This window comes from Glossina fuscipes, unplaced genomic scaffold, assembly GCF_014805625.2.
Source record: "Glossina fuscipes isolate IAEA_lab_2018 unplaced genomic scaffold, Yale_Gfus_2 178, whole genome shotgun sequence".
In the NCBI taxonomy this organism is placed as follows: domain Eukaryota; kingdom Metazoa; phylum Arthropoda; class Insecta; order Diptera; family Glossinidae; genus Glossina; species Glossina fuscipes.
The window spans coordinates 36,324-55,559 of record NW_023998521.1 but is presented as its reverse complement, the minus strand read 5'-3'; the positions used below and the strand labels follow the sequence as shown (position 1 = coordinate 55,559).

General features: G+C 33.4%; 1 protein-coding gene across 2 annotated transcripts in view; it reads left to right on the top strand.

Annotated features, from left to right (window-relative positions):
• LOC119641807 overlaps positions 1-19,214 on the top strand; it is a 30,623-nt gene extending 11,409 nt beyond the window's left edge. Inside the window, exons 2-3 of one of the 2 annotated variants that reach the window (XM_038040657.1) lie at positions 14,427-15,591; positions 18,330-19,214. In XM_038040657.1, coding sequence (XP_037896585.1) covers positions 14,430-15,591; positions 18,330-18,358 — 1,191 coding nt within the window. In that variant the 5' untranslated portion in view covers positions 14,427-14,429 and the 3' untranslated portion in view covers positions 18,359-19,214. Of the gene's footprint in view, positions 1-14,294; positions 15,592-18,329 lie in introns of those variants that run through there. The other variant, XM_038040656.1, reaches the window with a different exon arrangement.
• The last annotated feature ends 22 nt before the right edge of the window (positions 19,215-19,236 follow it).

Sequence of the window (19,236 nt, the reverse complement as noted above, 5' to 3'; positions counted from 1 at the left end):
TTATAAATAAAAATATTCCTGAAGGAACTTTATGTGTACACCTTGACAAATGCAAGACAACTGGTTTCAGAGTAATTTGTTTATCAGAAATACTTACACGCTTTACATGCAGTCAGAGTTAACAGAAATATCAAATTAACGATGAACGGGAAAATAAACAAAACGAAAATATAAAAGTTATTAATAGAAATATTTCTAAACGCATTTTATGTGTTCATCTTGATCAATGCCAGATAGCTTGTTTCAAAGTAATTCGATAATCAGAAACACTTACGGATTTCGTGTCGGAAGTTTATTATACGTAGCATTGCAATTACGTGGGAAAAGACAATGGTAAAAGAAAAAATGGATGTTGTATTTCGCATACGCCGTACGCAAGTTACAAACTTATGTAACTCCGTTTCGGATTGTGTAAAAACACCCGAAATTAGTGGATACAGTGAAATGACGGATCTAGGCAGGTTGGAGTCTGAAACTGTGATGTATCTTTAAAGGTTAGGCAACGTCGATTTTAATCTAAGAAAGCAAATAAAGCTATGAAGCTTCAAACAAAACCAGACGATTAAGCGAAAACCTTTGTGGTATTAAATCTAGTCATTCTAGTTGGAAAAGTGCGATAATTTTGAAAATTGTTTGCCCTTTTCGCATTTATTTAAAGCAGCTGCTCACGAGGATAGGCAGATATAACCAGGCAAAATTTAATTTTTTATGGGATTCACTAATTGGAGAAGCAGTGGCGACCATTGCATGCCTTACGCGTGCGAAAAAGTGCTATGACGAAACCATCGAATTCTTGTTGCGTGAATGCGATCGCATCAAGAAAATTTTTGAAAAATTCGCAGCACATTCTCGTTACGATTCTCGCAACGTCTATGTCATCTTTATTTACTTACTTCATTTATTTACACACGAAACTAAGCTAAAATAAATTGCCAATTTATTGTTAAATGGGCTTTTAAAAATAAATTTTATGCTAAATATCATTAATAACCATTAAAAAGTATTTAACGAAAAACTAGAAAATAAAAAGAACTGAATTCACATAAAAATAACTAAAGAGAAAAAAAAGTATAAAAAGATGGAGTTCAAATTTCGAATCCTACGAAGACATCACGACTAGAAACTAATGTAGATATGACATAGGCACACCGCGAGCATCTAAGAGCGATGGAATTTAAAGAATCCGGTATTGAGATTATCTTACAGACATCAATCGGATTAGTGCATAGAACTCTAAAAGGAGTGAAAAGCTCATAATTATATCCATATTGAATAAGATTTAGGCAAGTAAAGTTCGAGACGTTGCAAATTATTTCGACGAATTAATGGTACGTTTTATTAAGTTGAGACCGGTGAGGCAAACAAAAGCGGTGCAATTGCATAAAGAGTCAAACGTGTCCCAAATTTCTCAGGGCAAAGAGAGGGAAATGCTTTTGCACGGATTCTATCGAATCTACATAGCTCCTATAAGAAGAGGGTCTCATAATAGATGCGCAATGATATATTGGTCTCACTAAGCTTATGCAGGCCTTTTCGGCTCGTCAAACTCTCTAGACCAAAATTTAAGATAGCCAATCACTAACATGGCTTCATTTAAGAAAAGCGCAATGTGCAAATTGAGACGAACCCTATGGTCGAATAAAGCTCCTAGACGCCTGGCGTCACGAGGAATTGATCGGAGGTGATGGAGAGAAACAAAACCTTAACGACTTCAGTAAGCATAAGGGAAATCCAGAGGACTGCAATTTAAAGATCAATAATTTATGCCTAACTAAGTCAAACGCTTTATTCAAATCAGCATATGGGACACCCATACGAGTGCGAAGCCACTAAAGCTATTGCTTTGCTTCCAGGCTGAAATTGAGAAATATGAGATTTTATAGCTGACTAACAACTTATGTGAGACACTGAACTTGGCAATGACTCTATAGTTCCAGGTATCTGTTTGCAAATTTTTGAATTGAAGTAAGTAACCTCCTCTTCCAAGACAAAGTCAAAATATCTAATTGCAATACTGATCAAAAATCCTTGGGATAACATCACATAGTTAGGAAATACGATGGAATGCCATCACCCGCGCAACTCTAATTAAGTGAGCTCAATCCTTGTAATACGTCATTTTATGAAACGACCCAATTCTGACCAAGTTTTTGATTTGGTATAGGTAATTACCAATTAGATCGGAGTCAGCAGCGATTCAACTCGGAGCTATTAAAAGAGTTGGAAGAGAAAGGTATGGATGGGCATTCCTCTTTTCGATCTAATGAATTTATAAAAATATTTAGAGTAACTAAGAACCGTTTACCGTTGACAACTCCGACGGTCGCAATAATTAGACATACGCTTCACTGAAGAGTAAATGAAATAATTGTACGAAGAGCCACACTTCATGTAAGTAGTAAAAAGTTTAGATTTCTTATTTTTATAATAGCCAACCACAGGAGGCAAATGTTTCGAAGGGGGGTTGTATAATCGGAACAGGTTCAGATATAGCTAAGTTTAATACATTATAGAGCGTGGATACCATGCCTTCCATAAATTTGTACATTCGTATGTTTCAAATTACACATTATGTTTATTTTCCCTGGCAGGCCCATGTGCTTGGTGATCATGCAGTTACCGTTTGCCCATTCATGCTATTAAAATAGTCTATGAACTCCGACTCGCGATATTGGTTATGTATGTCAGTGTATTTTGTCTAAGTGAAGACGAGACTATCATTCGGTACTGTCATAGATAGACAATTTGTTATGAACATCTTAATATATGGAACATGTATATGAGCACTTATTTTTAATTTATTAAAGCCCATGAAATTATTGTCAGCAATAGATAACACCTATCCTTTCGTCAGCGGTGTTCTAATTAAAGTGTTTGAGTACCACTTTCAGCAAAAATATTCAAGAGTCAACACAAGTTTAAGTGTTTGCCTTACTAGCCAGCCAGGGAATTAAATAATCACTTTACAGATTTTCAATTGCATAGGTTTCTTGAGCCAGAATTAATTTTTGAATTCTTGCATGTTTTTATATCCATCACCGAAGAATGAGGGACGCATTCATGTTCCCAAAACTTTTGCAACGTCTAAAAGAACCCTCAGAGACCCCAAAAAGTGTATATATTCTTGATCAGCATCAAATTCTAAATCGATTTAAGCATGTTCGTGTCCTGGCAAAAATGAAGCCATCAACTTCAAATTTGCAAAACAATTTTGAATTGACATAATCTTTTCAAACAACATAGATGTTACTGGTAAACGTGATTTCAGTGCATTAAATGCTTCTTCACCTTCAGAACTCATAGAGACTTTTTAATGTTTCTCTTTGATTAATTCAGTTAGCGCATCTGAAATGGATGCGAAGTCTTTGATGAATCTACGATAACATCCTGCAGTTCCAACAAAACTTCTCATTTTCTGCATTGATCTAGGAATTCGTATCTTCTGAATCGCTCGTGACTTTTCAGGGTCAGTTCTAAGATAGTAGGGCCTAAATTTTTTTAACTTGAAAACAAAATATTGGTTTTTTTTTAACCCATCGTCAACTTTGCTTCTCTAAACCACTTCCCACCACCCGCCATTTCTTTAACATATTTAGATGTGATTTAAAATTTTTGCTTACTATTCGTAGATCATCTACGCACATAAAAACATTAACTTTTTATCTCTGGGGTACATGCTTATCTATCAGTCTACATAATCGTTTTGCTGCATTACAACATCCAAGCGCAGTGAAAACGGTATATTCGTTACATTCTTCTTTAAGTTATGTATGCCAAAGCACATACTTCAAATCGATATTACTTATATAACACGTCTCATATATTCTGCTTAATATTCCTTTCTTCAATAGTTTGCAATATATAAATCTCTTTTATAATTTCCGATCATGTAAGCAACATCAGTCTTTGTCTAGCTTCTACACAACGTTTGTTTCATTGTTCCGAGGACTCTCGCTCTCTTCTATTATTCCCAATGACAACATACTATCTGTTTCGACGTAAACTAATTGTTGCATAGCTGGAGATAATGGATAATGTCAATCTTTTGTTGGAATTATAACTTGCACCAAATTTTAGTTCGTGTTGTTCGAGTTTTGTACATCCACAGCCCACGTTTTCGAATATAGCAAATTCATTTATCTTTTTTCATGTGTAGATTGGCAAATGCGGTTCGCATATGAGTTTTTCTGCATCAGTTTTGATATCTTTTTTACTAAGTCCCGTCGTACAATCGGTAATGAATTTGGTAACAGGTTGAACTCATTCCAAAAGTCTGTTCCAAAGTACTCTTCTTGTACTGACTCTAGAGGGAGATAGAACATGATTCTTTATGTGATATTACGACATTTCACGTTTAAGTTTACTTTTCCAAACGATAAATGTGGGCTGCAAACGATATGACAACGCAGACATACATCTTTACATCAGGGAGATGTGTGATCTTTTATCTTCCCTGGTAAAACAAGCATGGCCGCGCATACATTCTTCCTTCTGTTGTTTCAAGTTTAAATACTGGTTTTTAAGTATGGAATAAAAAGGGAAATAATAATAAAGAAAATCCCTAATAATGCAACAAGAATGAACATCGCAACCAATTTTCTCCATCAACCCTCACTTTTCTCCTGCACCCTTTTCCCAATGCACCCAAGGATGCTCCTGTATCAAGCCGACCTTCAATAACATTACCATATACATTCACATCAAAAAATATGTAGAAACCTTTTTGGCGATTGAGAACGTTTGACGGTTTCCATAATCATGCGTCTATTCTTTTTCTTTTGGAAAAGTTTTTCTCTTAATTTCATTACTTTCCCGGTCGGCCTGCACTCTCATCGAAAGTTTTTCTTTTCTTTCGCATCATTTTTTCGCAACTTAACGAATGTGTAAATCTTAATTTTGTTAATTATATTGCATGCAAATCATTACAGTTTTTTAATTTTATTCGGGAACTATACTTGAACAGTCTCGCTGCTGGCAAATTGAGCATTTGAGAGTCACTACCTCATTTGAGTTTGTATTGTGACTATCTACTACTTTGTCACAAAGAAAATTTGGAAGGAGCACTAAATTATTGTGACGTTACCGCAGTCCTCATACATATGCTTTGATATTTCAATTAGTGAGAGAGAGTTTTAATAAGGCACATGAAGCTCAACAGTACATGTAACATCGTGAAAATTGCTACTGTATCCTTTCAAGTATCAAGTATGGAATGAATGACAAATCCCATGTGATAATTTTGCAATCAAACATAGCTTGTCATTACTAGGTACAAAGCGTTTCAAGTAATATTATTTGACATTAACTGAAGTCGGTATAGGCAATACTGAGTGCAATCTGCCAAGTACTAAGAACGTTCTCTATATTTACCTATAATTTAAATTTTCAAAACATTTAATCTGTTAACATCTCCGTCAACTGCAAAGCTCAACGGACTTGTAATATTGGGCATAAGAGCGGATGCTTAGTTAGAGTGATCTAGATTTCTAACTTATTATTGCTTTATTCCTTTAAAGCAATGGATTACTTTATTAAACTGTGTTGCTAGTGCTCAATGTCTCTTTTTTTAGTCTAAGAATTCAATTCATTAGTCTAAAATTAAAATAATAATAATAATAATACTTTATTAAATTATTTTACCAGAAGGTTAATAGATATAATTCATGTGAATTATGTTACAACTGGATAGGACTAATAGGGTTGAGAAACTGTGGCGCAATAAAGAAATAATTATTACATGTTCATGCACATTCATGGTAAAATTTCATGAAATTGATTGAGAAGAGTGCAGGGCAAAAATTATTCTGAATGTTAATTGTGCTAAGCGTGAGGCGAGGAGCAGTTCCTGCATCAAACTTTAAAAGAGATAGTAATTGCTCAAACGAGTTAAAAGTTGAAGCGAATAATGCAAAAAAAAATACGTAAAAATCTTTACCTACTAGAAAATACTAAGCACAAGTCAACAACATGGTCACGTAAATATGACCTTCCGTCTGGTGAGAACAAACTTGGTAAGAGTTTCTGTAGTGGTTTGCTTGCTGACAAAGAAGAAGTTGAAAATTATGAAAAAGCTATTTTAAGTGAGGCCGGTGCGCAATGTCTTCCATTAAAAACGAGGCAGGGCACACGGACATACACGATTAACACAAAGTAATAAAGTTGCTAAGTTTGATCGTTATAAAGCTTCCTTGATCGAATGTGGGTTCAATCAAAGGAGGATATTTGTAGCACTGTTGCGAAGCTTGCCTCTATTAGATTGATTTTAAGTGTATGTGCTTCTTCGAATTATAGAACCTCACAGTTTAATGTAAACAAGGCGTTTCTTTATGGACAGATCCAAAAAGGTGCATACAGATGTTTCAACCAATTGGATGTAAAGATGCAAGCAGTACGGTCTGCAAGTTGAAGAAGAGAGTTTATGGACTTAATTAGGTCGGAATGAAAACTGTCCGCAGATATTAAAAAATTTAATTCTAAAGTTAGTACAGCAGGTATATATGTTTATAATGGTGGCGATGTATATGTCTATAATGGTGACATAAAGGGTAAACAACTAATTTTGACAATTTACCTTGATGATCGGATTATTGCACCAGAATATTGGGCATGAAAATGATAGTCGAACACTATCGCATAACGATAAGTCAAACTGCGAACAGGAAGAAACTGTCGGAAAAATTTAATAGGGTTGATGCGAAGTCAGTAAGAGTGTGCATAGAAAATATTACTAATAATAATACAGTGGAATCATCACCGACCGTATTTCCTTGATAAAACCCCCAAAAATTGCGTTGATGTATCCTATTTGTGCCGTTTACTTGATGTTTGTAGAAAGGACAGTGCTACTGCGATATATCGCGCTTACAGTATGGAACAATTACTGATAAGCTCGCGCGCGATTGTTTCACCAATTCAGATTTTGTTGACTATTTGGAAAGTAGGCACTCTGCTAGCGGTTCCCTGATTTTATTGGCAAATGCTGCAATTTATCGGTCATCGAAGCGACATCATATTTTAGCTCCCTCAACTGCAGAAGCTGATGGCAAATCGGGCAAATCAGTATATAACGGTGGAAAGGAACTGATATGGCGATAAAGCGCGAGAAAGGGGATAAAAAATCTTCAATTTCATGCACGGAGAAAAATATCACTTTTTTCGAGAGGTGTCTAAAAATAAACCTTTTTAATTAAAATACGCACTACAGTTAGCGGATATGTTTACGAAGCTCTTTAGGAAATCGAAATTTTGAAAAATAAAAAATATGCTGAATATAATAAGTGCATAACATAATAAACTGTAGTAAAAGTATCGAATGTATTAATTTAATATACATTCACGCACTCCGGTCCTATTATAGTGCTATTTATAGAGAAGCACACTAATATACAAAACCTTAAGCGCTGATGAAAAAAAGGAATGAAATAAACGAAGTGTTCTTCCTTTAGCTATACACACCAAAAGATAAACGTGTTTATTTTTCTTAACTCTGCTAATCATAAAATTTATAAATATTTCGACAAGTGCGGGACCATTTTTTCAAGATAATTTAGTTGTCAGAACTTACCTTCACAATTAAAGTCAAACGACAATAGTATAAATACTAACGTTATCACTGCCAGTACCCAATTTAACTTTCCCATTTGAACTTTTATAATTTTAAGCCTTTTTATTACACGTATTCATCACTGAAAAGTTTTCTGAAAACTGTTTTGCTGACTTCTTCTTACGCAACGAGAACCCCGTTATTTGAACCGTTTCATGTATCAAATTCTTTAGTTTTACTTCAATTTTTAAAATCGTATAATTCAATTAAACCGTGTAGAAGCGATAAAACCTAGACGAATTTATTATGGTTTTTTTTCTTTTATGAAAAGTTTATTTCCGACTGAAAATGATGATGAGTAACTATAAGTTCTATGGGTATGTAGTATATGTGTGTATCGAAGAAAGGAGTAGGACAAGTGCGAATGCATTTCAATGATTTTGTACAATACATGGAAACTCACTTCAAAACATTGTTAATTAAGGCAGCCATTTCAATGGATGCTGTATTTAATCAGCGAATGTTTTGTTCGATATACTAATAAATATTTTCTACGAAACACTACGGAATAGTATTTATTTATTTGAAAGCTCTGCACACACAAGACCTCTGCTCACTTCAGTACATAGAATCATTCATCCAACCAGGGAGTTACATTTTTATAAACCTACCTAGGACACATAAAAGAGAGGAAGAGTAGTGTGCGACCGCATAAACAACAACAACAATGCAATTAAATGCTGATGGCAGACGGAAGAGAAATTTTATAATGCAAACGGAAACCCCACAAATTATTACAATCATATAGTCGAACTTTGAATTGTCTATCTATGCGCGCGAGGTAATACTCCGAAAGCAAACAAATATTCAGATAAGTACCTGGACTTGTTTTGAAAATTCAATGATTCCTTACGAATAGGAAAAATTATCGCAAGTTTTATTATATTTTTTTATTAGCCACGAGTTTTTATGATTCTTAATGAAATGTTTGCTAAAATTTTACAAAATTCTCGTAAAGTTTTTTAAATGTAATAAACACCGCATCGAATTTTAGATCTGCTAAACATACATCTGAGAATTTATGTAAGTTATGTAAGACGGAAATTTCACATGTTAATCAGAAAGGAGAGTAATCCATGCGCACTTTCCTTTCTCTTTTTCAAAAATCACGATGCTACCATCGAAACTGGAACAACAAATTATAAATTATTCTTCTGTTATATGTTAGTTCTGCTATTTGCTTGAAAGGTTCACTCAAAATTCTCTAAGAAGCTTATATTCATCTCGGGACAGATTTTGGATAGCCATTGTCTTCATGCTTTTCTATATACATCACCGATGGATGAGGAGTAAAGTCATTTTATCAAAACGTTTGCGACGGCCTGAAGAAGGCATCGGAGGTCCCACAAAGTATATATATTCTTGATCTGCATCAAATTCCAAATCGATTTAAGCATGTCCGACTGTCCGTCTATGTAATGTCTGTTGTACATATTCTTAAAGTTGCAAATCAGTGGAAGGACACGCGCATAGTACAACGTAAAGTGAGGACACCTCTCAAAAGTTTATGTAATTATTACTCATAAACTACAGCAGATGAATGCGCAAGAATTTCGCAATGACAAACGCTTTTATCATGAAACTAGAAAAAACCAACCAACTCCACACAATATTATACAGTACAAAAATTTAGTTCTTTCACTCTTTTGCCTTCTTAAGGATAACGATCCCTATATATTTATATCCACAAAAAATTTGATCACGTTCAGATTTTTGATATCTCCTTAAGGGACGCTAAAACCTATCAGAAAAACCTAATTTCATTGTCATGGTCCGGGTATATCACCTGGAAATTTGCGAAAAACGGGTCGCTCCATATACGGTTATTATCTCCTATGAATTTTACGAGCGAGAAAGAGTTCATCACCTTATATCATAAGTAAACATTCCGGTTTAATGGTACCAGCCATATTAGCAGACGTAACGGAGAATGGAATGTTCGATATAGTTGTTCCAGCTTTCAATGCAACGATAATGGCTTTTGACGGTCGTAATGTTATGGAATTATACTTTCCCGGTCAGTAATAGTGTTAGTGCTATTGTACCGGAACATTTTAACCACGATAATATCAGTGATTTCATGGTCAGGTATAACACTGGTCCAGGTTTTACGGTATATTATTATTCGCAAACAACTATATTGGATGGACGTACCGTTATTGGATTCAATGACGGCGGATTCAGGCGGTGCCAGTTGCCTTTTAGATGGAGTTACAATATCCCAAACGTTTGGTGGTGATTTTTTCGTGCACTGCCGTGACAAAGAAAACAACATGAGTTTATACCAGGCCAACTTAATAAAGCCTTCAAATTAAAATGAAATAATAACTGGAACGTTTTTATTTAGACAGTGATATAATTTTTGCAAGCACGTGCTGATAGCTGTCGTTTACGTTACAATACCTCAAGTGTTATCAAATTATACGCAATCGCCTGTCACATCGAACCACCGGGAGCGTTATCATTTAACACAGGGTATTTTAGCCAGGATTAATCTGCATGTTTTTACGCCCGTCATCGAAGGATGAGGATTATATTGATTTTGTCAAAACGTTTGCAACGCCCATTAGAAAGCTCGGTGACCTCACAAAGTATATTGATTCTAACTACATAAAGTGTACGATTTGTTTATTTTTTTTTTGATTTATTCCTTAGCATTTAAAACTTTTTGCTGTTTGATCGATAAAAAAAGCAAAAAATTTTCAGAAGCTTTCTTTTTCATATACAAAAATGTATGAAGAAGATGTAATATCTGCTGATATAGGTGATGTACGAGTTCGAAATATTTACTTGAGCTAATTGATGGAATCGCTCTTTCCTCCACCATTTTCCATTTGAGGATGTGACCAGTCTACAAAAATAACATTACATTTAATACAAACTAAATTAATTAGCTCGTACTTACCATCATCAAACAAAACTAAAAAAAACTAAACTTACACCAAAAAATGCAATAAGAACAAGAAATTTACACCATACAGCAAATGAATTTTATAAATTGATTATCTCTTTCGCCTAATACTTTTATACTTTATCTCAACTTTGGTAATAATTTAAGGGAAAATGTCTAATAATCTTACTTACCATTCGTGAGCCAATACATTTATTTACCAATTAAAAAGTCATAGAATCGAGTCAAACTGACAAATTGTCATATTACATATATATTATGTAATTTTTTTGTTTATTTTTATATATTACATTTTAAAATACAAAACAGCATTATTAATTAAAAATTCTGTTATATCGTATCCTGCATTGTAACTTGGGCACAAACTTCTATAAAACCATCAAACAATGCATAAAGCTAATGAAAGGCCTGAAAAAGACCTTTGAAGAAAAGGCATAATGCAATGAATGCAGATGTTTTATTGACTATATAGAGGTTTATTCAGAGCAAGAGTAGAAAGCCATTATCTATTATATTCGATTTGACCTCAATAATTTCCAATTATCATTAGTTTTCATTTAAACATTAAAGATGTTGTGGAAAACTTAATCAAAACTTATGACATACTGCTTGCATAGCAGTGAGTATGCAAGCACTGCTTGCATAGCAGCATGAGTATCGTATTGCATTGTATATGAACGTAGCATTTCTCACTCTCATCTCTCGTTATCCACTAACTACTGCAATAATGTAGGCAAACCAAAGCAAAACACAAGCAAGCGTACTTCATAGGAGAAAAGAGAGCCGCACTTAAGATAGCAAAATGAAATGGGAAATAATTGAAAGATCATTACACAAATCAATGGAACAATTTGGGTGTTTACCTATGAAGACATCGTTTTAAATTTATTAAATTAAATATTTAGCTATTGTAATATATAGAGTTATTTACATGCTTTCTTAAAGGCTATCAGGGAGTAACTCCTCCTGACCAATTAAGTTATCAATATGGTTTAAAGCACGTTTGCAGCTGAACTTGAACAATGCTTCGCGTTTTATAACTTATTGAGATGATTTATTTCATCTCTATTAAGCCCTTCGATAGCAGATTCGCATATAAGTCGATAATGTCGCGAACAATATTCCGAAATGTATTCATTACGATGGAAATGTTGATGTTCGACTTTTTGCAACCGAAGATTTTGAAAACCTTATCTCATTAACAATGTACTCTCTATAGCTCTATGGCTTCTACCAAGTTACCAATGAGTAGCGTTATAGCTTAAGCTGCAACAAAACAATTTTTATCACTGCATATATATAAATAATCTCTAGGATGTCTACTTAATAGTTCAGTAAATGCAAGTGACATGATATGAGTTCCAACCAAATTTCAGAACCTACGAGATTATTTGGATCGTTAAAGTTTTTTGCGTTATTCAGACAAATAAATGATTTTATAAGATATTGGAAGGGCTATAAGAAATCAAATACATTGCTCTCTTCATATTAATGGATTCAACGCAGAACCGTAACAAAAAAAAACAATCAAATGAACGGGAAAGAACAATCCATGGTAAAAATGCGGAAAGCTATTTCCATAGGATGAACTGTTCATTAACTCTCGGAAGTTACAACATCGATTTTCATATTACCACAGTAATTGCGTGGCGTTGTCACACAATCACAAAAAAAAAACAGTAAAACATTATGATAGCGCAAGGCCAACCATCTTTGTGTGAAATTACTATTATTAGTCAACCTTCATCACTGCATATTGAAACTTAGACTTTTCTGCTCTACAAAGGATCAGTTTTCGTGAAAAGGACCCAAAAAATAGACCAGGGTGGTCTAAATTTAGTAAGGTTATTTTTTTTATTATGTAATTTCTATTACGAAGCATTGAAAATTATATCTTTTGTCGTATGATCTTTAGTTTTCGTTATATGAGAGGCATTTCAAAAATTGTCTCAGCCGGCCTAAAGTTTGCATGCTAATTTAGTAGGCCAACATACTACTACTTAGCCATTTTGAAAATTGAAATTTTTTCCATATAACAACTTTTCCGTAGACCGATCCGAACCATTTTCAGTAGCATTCGTCGCTGATTCAAGACACGTCACTGTACCAAATTTAATCAAAAACATCTCACGATTTGCGACTTGTAGCTTAAGCACAAATTTACATAGGCACACATAATTTCTCCTATAACGGGCACGGATACCATTTATTCATTTCAGGACTGTATCTTTCGGCACTCATAGTTCCCTCACCGCCGACAACGTGAATCGATTCATTATAGACGCAAATTCCAAAATCTACGCGAGCATTATTCATCGGTGCAATGTACTCAATTTCTTATTAATCAGATCGTAATACTCTGAGATCCTTGACATTTTACCGTATTTCCCGGATAGCAGAGTTATTCCATCGGGGCTCATTCATGTACGAGACAGAAGTTAGTTTACTTTTCGATACATCGTAGACTTTGCATATACCATGTACAAGTCTATTGCTACCTCCAACGAGAAACACATACAACGTTCCACTGCGGTATTTGGATCTATTTTTGAATTGAAAACCATCCAGCAAACACCCTCGCTCATGTTCTGGTGTCAATTGATAAGCTAATGCTCCAATTAAAAATTGATTGCACATCAGATTTTCTTTAAGCGAAGGTTCAGTAGTAACGCGATTCCTCAACAACAAAAACTGCTGGGAAGGGGCAAGCAAATAGAGCCAATTAGTTCCGCCAAATGAACCTTGCCTTTCTCCAGATCGTATTTAAGCAAACTTTTTGCAACTTCATTAACGTTATCTTCGGATTTAACGGAAGGTGATCGTCTTTTATTAATTCGCTGATCTATGCAAAAAAAATATTTAAGAAAGTTTCCAAAAAAAAAAAATTAATGTGAAATTAAAGAGATGTGATTCTTATTGTAAAAACTGCTTTGGGGTATACTACAGAAGATCTTTTTCTTAATAACTCTATAAACTTTCTTTAATAGCTCCACTAGACAAGCTTGTGCAATGTCCAATCTTCTTGGCATTCTTCAAGGTCTTTAGCATAGCATATACAGAAGACCGTAAAGGCAAAATGTTACAAAAACATTATGTATAAAAGATCGAACATTTCATTAGCAACATTCATTAGCAACATTATTGCAACATATCACCTTTAGTGTGTTATATTTATGGAGAGTAATGAAATTAGATTTTTCTGATAGGTTTTAGCATGTTTCACGACATATCAGAAATCTGTAGTCGGGTAATGTCTCTAAAAATGGTTATGACACGCGAAAGAAAATTTTGTTCTTTTCCTTCTTTTGTCTTTTTTAGGACAACGCTGATGAGTTCAATAGATTCGATCTCGATCGAATTTAATTTTTTTGCATGTTATTTTTGCAAATAATAATTTTGTTGGTTTTTCGATATCATTAGCAAAGGCACCCTCTTTTCGGAGCAGCTTCACGCTGCTCCCTAATTGCGTATTTCCGGATTTGTCTTAACTAAAGTGGAAGTAACGCAAAGATTAACAATTTCTTTCCCCGTGCCCTTATATGACATTATCATCGTCACCGTTATCATCACTATCGATTAAGATTAATTGAATGTAAATTTTCTGTGCATAGATTTTGCAAGGTAGCTCTTATCGGCCGACAAAATAAACACCTTATCATTCAACAAGCGAATGAATTAAACGTGGGAAATTTAAATTAAGCAAAATACTTATTTGAATCACAATATTCTGAAGCTTCAAAAGTGACCAAAGCAAATTATTTAACGGAAAATATCAAAAAAAAAAAACAAAAAAAATAAATAAACATGAATTTATTGTTCCTAGTAATTATTTTAAAAATGGCACTACTTACTACCAACATAACCGATGGTTATAGCCGAAATTTTACTTTCATTTATCGTAACTACTTGCAGCATATGTTGGATACTATCGACAACGAAGTGAAACCGTGCGAGAATTTTTTCGAACATGCATGCGGCAATTTTGGAAAAGGAACGCAAACATTGAACAATTTCGAAGATTTCGAAGAATTATCTCAATTAATTGAATATGAAGAAATACCGCCATTTTTATATAATCGTCAAGATCGTTTCAAATTTTTTGTGAACAATAGACATGAGTTTCGTACGAAAACTGGCATTATCTTAAACGATTTATATGATTTATGTAAAACCGCAGAGAATTTAAATCAACGTCACTTATGGTATCGTTTATTAAATGAAATTCCATTTCTGGCATCCGATCGTGGAGGGTTGATGAAATGGCCGTTTTTACGCTTTCAATGGTTAGAGTTTAGAAGTGAATTGAATTTAGATTGGATATTGCTGGCAGCCGAGTTCGCCGCTCACGGTTTCAATTCATTTTTGGAAGTGTTCTTTGTAGAAAATACGGTCTTCGTCGGACCGAACGAAAATATAAATTGTCCAAATCTTGAAGAGATTGCTAATGATTTAAAACCACTTATATATCGAGAACGTCATATACAAATTGCTTATATAATTGCGAACGAGTTGAGAACATTTTGCCGTCAACTAAATGGAGAAATATCATCATCAATGGAAATTGACACAATAGAAACGGATACAGAATTATTTAAGCAGCAAATATTGGATAAATATTTTCAAAGATATTTTCTAAGCATGAATTTTTCGGATATAAATCTTGAGAATTCACGAAAAGTTACCATCCGATTAAGACGTTTAAATGAAATATTTCTCATATTGCAAGCGACAGATGATCGTATCATTTATAATTTTATATTATGGCATATGATGCGACAATTGCATATAACGGATTGTTTTAATTTAATTGAAAACTTTGAAGATTTATTAATCGCCGAATATTGGAATTGGCATATATTCGAACCTCAAATTAATCGAGATGTTGCTCTCGCCATGTATCTCTTTCATACAACCAGATTTCAAAAGTATCGCCGTAAAATATTACTCAGTAATCAATGGGATCGTTTTTTATCTACAAAATTAGAACGTAAAGATTTTAATATCGAACGTTCTATAAAATATTACGCTCGAGATTATTTAAATCCGGACAATATTAGCACAATTTACGAATCATTTGATACGAGAACATTCACATTTTATTCTTTATTATTAAGAATTAAATGTCTACATATGCGTTCATCATTTTTTAAACCTTATATGGATGCCGAAGATGTTAATAATTCTCATTATTTTCTTAAAGAATTTCTACATTTTTCCATATTAATATTATATCGTCCATTAATACATTATTACGCTACTATGGCATATGATATGTGGTTGCAATCGTCGCTTCTATATCAAACAGATACATTTTACATTGTTTACGATTGCTTGCAAAGGCAAAGAGCTTTACAACTTTACGCTAATGAAAATGACGAGAAATTATATGAAATTGTGTTTGAAGAACAAGTTAAAGACATTTATAAGTTTTATGCGTCATTTATTGCCATACTCGACGACTATCGATTCTGGTTGGAGGGAGAAAACTTTTCAATTACGGAAGATTTCATTTTAGAATATTTCAATTTGGACTCTTCACGTATTATGTTTTACGCTGTAGCGCAGCAATATTGCAATCGCAATGATCATCTATTTAATCGTATTATCAATCGTAGCTTTATGAATATGCCCGAATTTCATGAAGCATTCAATTGTTCCGACGATGCGGCAATGAATCCACAATTCAAATGTATGACAAATATTTCTCCATATTAATAAATTGTATGAAAAAAGAAACTATTTTTAAATGTTTTTTTACGCGAGGCCGCAAAAGGTTTGTTCGCTTTATACGATATATACATACATACATTGCAGCTTGTACTATTATTCCTCGTCCTTAAAATTTTTATCGTACTCTAATGCGGGCAAATGGGCGAATTTAATATACTATTGAACATTCAATCCAATATTCAACTGAATATTATATTCAAGAGGCAATTTAATGTACAATTCCATATTCAATTCAGTATTGATTTCAATGCAATATTCATTATTCACCTTTATACTTAATTCAATGCTTAATTCTACATTCAATTCTGTATTGATTTCAATTTTTAACCCCATATTCAAAATAATAATACTCAATTCAATATTCAATTCAACAATCAATCAATTATTCAATTCAGTATTGATTTCAACTTTCAACTGATTATTCAGTATAACAATCGGACAAATATGCAATTTGGTATTCAATTCCTTACTCAATTCAAAGTTTAATACAATATTCAACTCAGTAATTCAATGCTCAATTTAATAGTTGGTTTAATATTCAATTCAACATTCAAATCAATATTAATTTCAGTTCGTTGTTCAACTTTATACCCAATTCAAAACTCAATTCAATATTCAATCCATCAATTTAATATCCAATCTATCAATTCAGTATTGATTTCAAATTTCAGCTCAATATTTATTTTAATAGTCGTCTTAATGTTCAATTTGGCATTCAATCGATTACTTAGTTCAATGTTTAATTCAATATTCAATACAATAATTCACTACTCAATTCAACAATCAATCAATTATTCAATTCAGTATTGATTTCAATTTTCTACTCAATATTATATTTAATAGTCAGCTTAATATTCAATTTGGTATTCATTCCATTGCTCACTTCAATGGTTAATCCAATATTCAATTCAGTAATTCAATATTCAATGCAACATTCAATCCGTCATTCAATTCAGTATTGATTTCAGTTTTCTACTCGATATTCAATTTGTATTTAATATATTCAAAATATTCAGTTCAACATTCGATTCAATAATAATTTCAATTCATTGTTCAACTTTATACTCAATTCAATACTCTATTCAAAATTCAATGCAATATTTAATTCAGTATTGACTTAAATGCAATATTTAATTTATTAATTATATGCAAGTAATTTAATACTCAATTCAAAGGTTGTATTTTGTCAATTTTGCGTTTTACTTATGTGGATGACGTCATTTGCGACAAATTCTTGCTATACCAATAAAATTAATATTCTAGTCTTTTAAGGCATATCAGAAATATGAGATGAGTATTTTTCGTTTTATACGAGTTCATTCTCATTCTTCTTCTCTTTCTTTCGGGCTATTTTGAACAATTACAATCAACGAGCTTTGCCTTTTTAAGAGAGATATTCAATATGCAATCAATGCCATCATGTAGATTATATTGGTTTTATTCGAAGACTTTTGACAAAAGAAAATTGGCTCCACTTGAAATTGTGTTGCACTTATTATCACGAATTGAGGTTCAACATGCCAATCAACGCGGAGCGCTGCTTAGAGCTGTAGAGCAATAAGTGAAATGAAGAGGATTTTTTCACGCGAGTTCTGCCAATGGATAAAACGGGGATGCACCATTGGCTACCTACATTTCAAATAATTTACGGCTCTATGTTACAACTTCTCCATCATCGGTACTATGTCAAGTAATTCTTTTCTCTTTAAATCCTTCTGTATATGTACTCATTTAGGCTAAGCTGCATACCCTTCACACAGTTACTTTTATTTGCTTGCCTAAGTTTGTGCATTCTTAAGCTCAGGCTACATGTTATACATTTCGGATGATTTGCAATCATCCCCGCTTTGCCAAATATTTTTTTTTTAAAACAGTTATGTATGCAAGCACTAATCGGATTACACTTGTATTAGTTTAACTATATGATGCTTTGTTTGCAGGCCCCCATGACCCCAGCCTTAAAGAAACCGCAAAATAAAATATAAATGAAAAAAAAAATGTCACTGGATTTAATTTCTCTTTGTAGATATTTACACAAAATACTAAATTTTCAATGTCAAATCTTCAACTTTTTATTCTTTGCAGATGGACATCCGGTGTGGCTGCCTTATTAAATTATATGGACTTATATTCTGAAGGGCAATCACTACAACCTTATCCCAGCTGGGAACCTAGTACCATACATGCATTTTTTACTGATATCGGCCGCATGAAAAGTATTCAAAACATTTGTTACATCTTTATAAGACTCGGGTGCCTCTTCCATAACGAGTTTAAGTGAAGCGCCCCGTATTGCTCCTCCCATTTATTCCAATCGTTCTAAAACGCATTAACCCACGGCTCTAATTAAAAGTTATAATTATAAATCTGTTCTATTTCATATTAGTAAATAGTTCTACTTACCGCTCCGTGACATGTAAAGCCAAATGTTTTCTGCATGAGTTTTTCCGTACCAGTTAACACATTGTTCCCATTGTACCCCCAACCAAAAAAGCAAAACAAGTTAGTCAGTAAGTTGATAATCTACTGGTATCAAAGGATGATGTGGAGGAAATGTTCGGGTAGAACCTTTGCGATGGATCACCAATTTCTTTTCCTTAACATCTACTTTTCTTTCCGTGGGATGTTCAGAGGGATTGGAGCCAACAGCATCCATCCACACTTTATCCTTAAATTTTTATACATTCGTATATATTCATAAGAGATTAGGTACAAGACAAATATTATTGCTATTGCATAACGTATGGTCTACCTAGCCGGAAATAAACTTTGGTTGTTCTCGACAGCCAGCGCGCAGTTAAAAATAAACGTTTCATCATTCATATATTTCGTAAGTTCACCATGAAAAAACCAAAAAATCATTCGTCGGGATGATATACCAAATTTTTACGCAAAAAAGATTATTTCTTATAAAAACACAACAAAATTCAACTTTTTTTTGGTTTCAATGCAACTTCCATCGAGTATTATGTATTGAAACACAACAAAATTC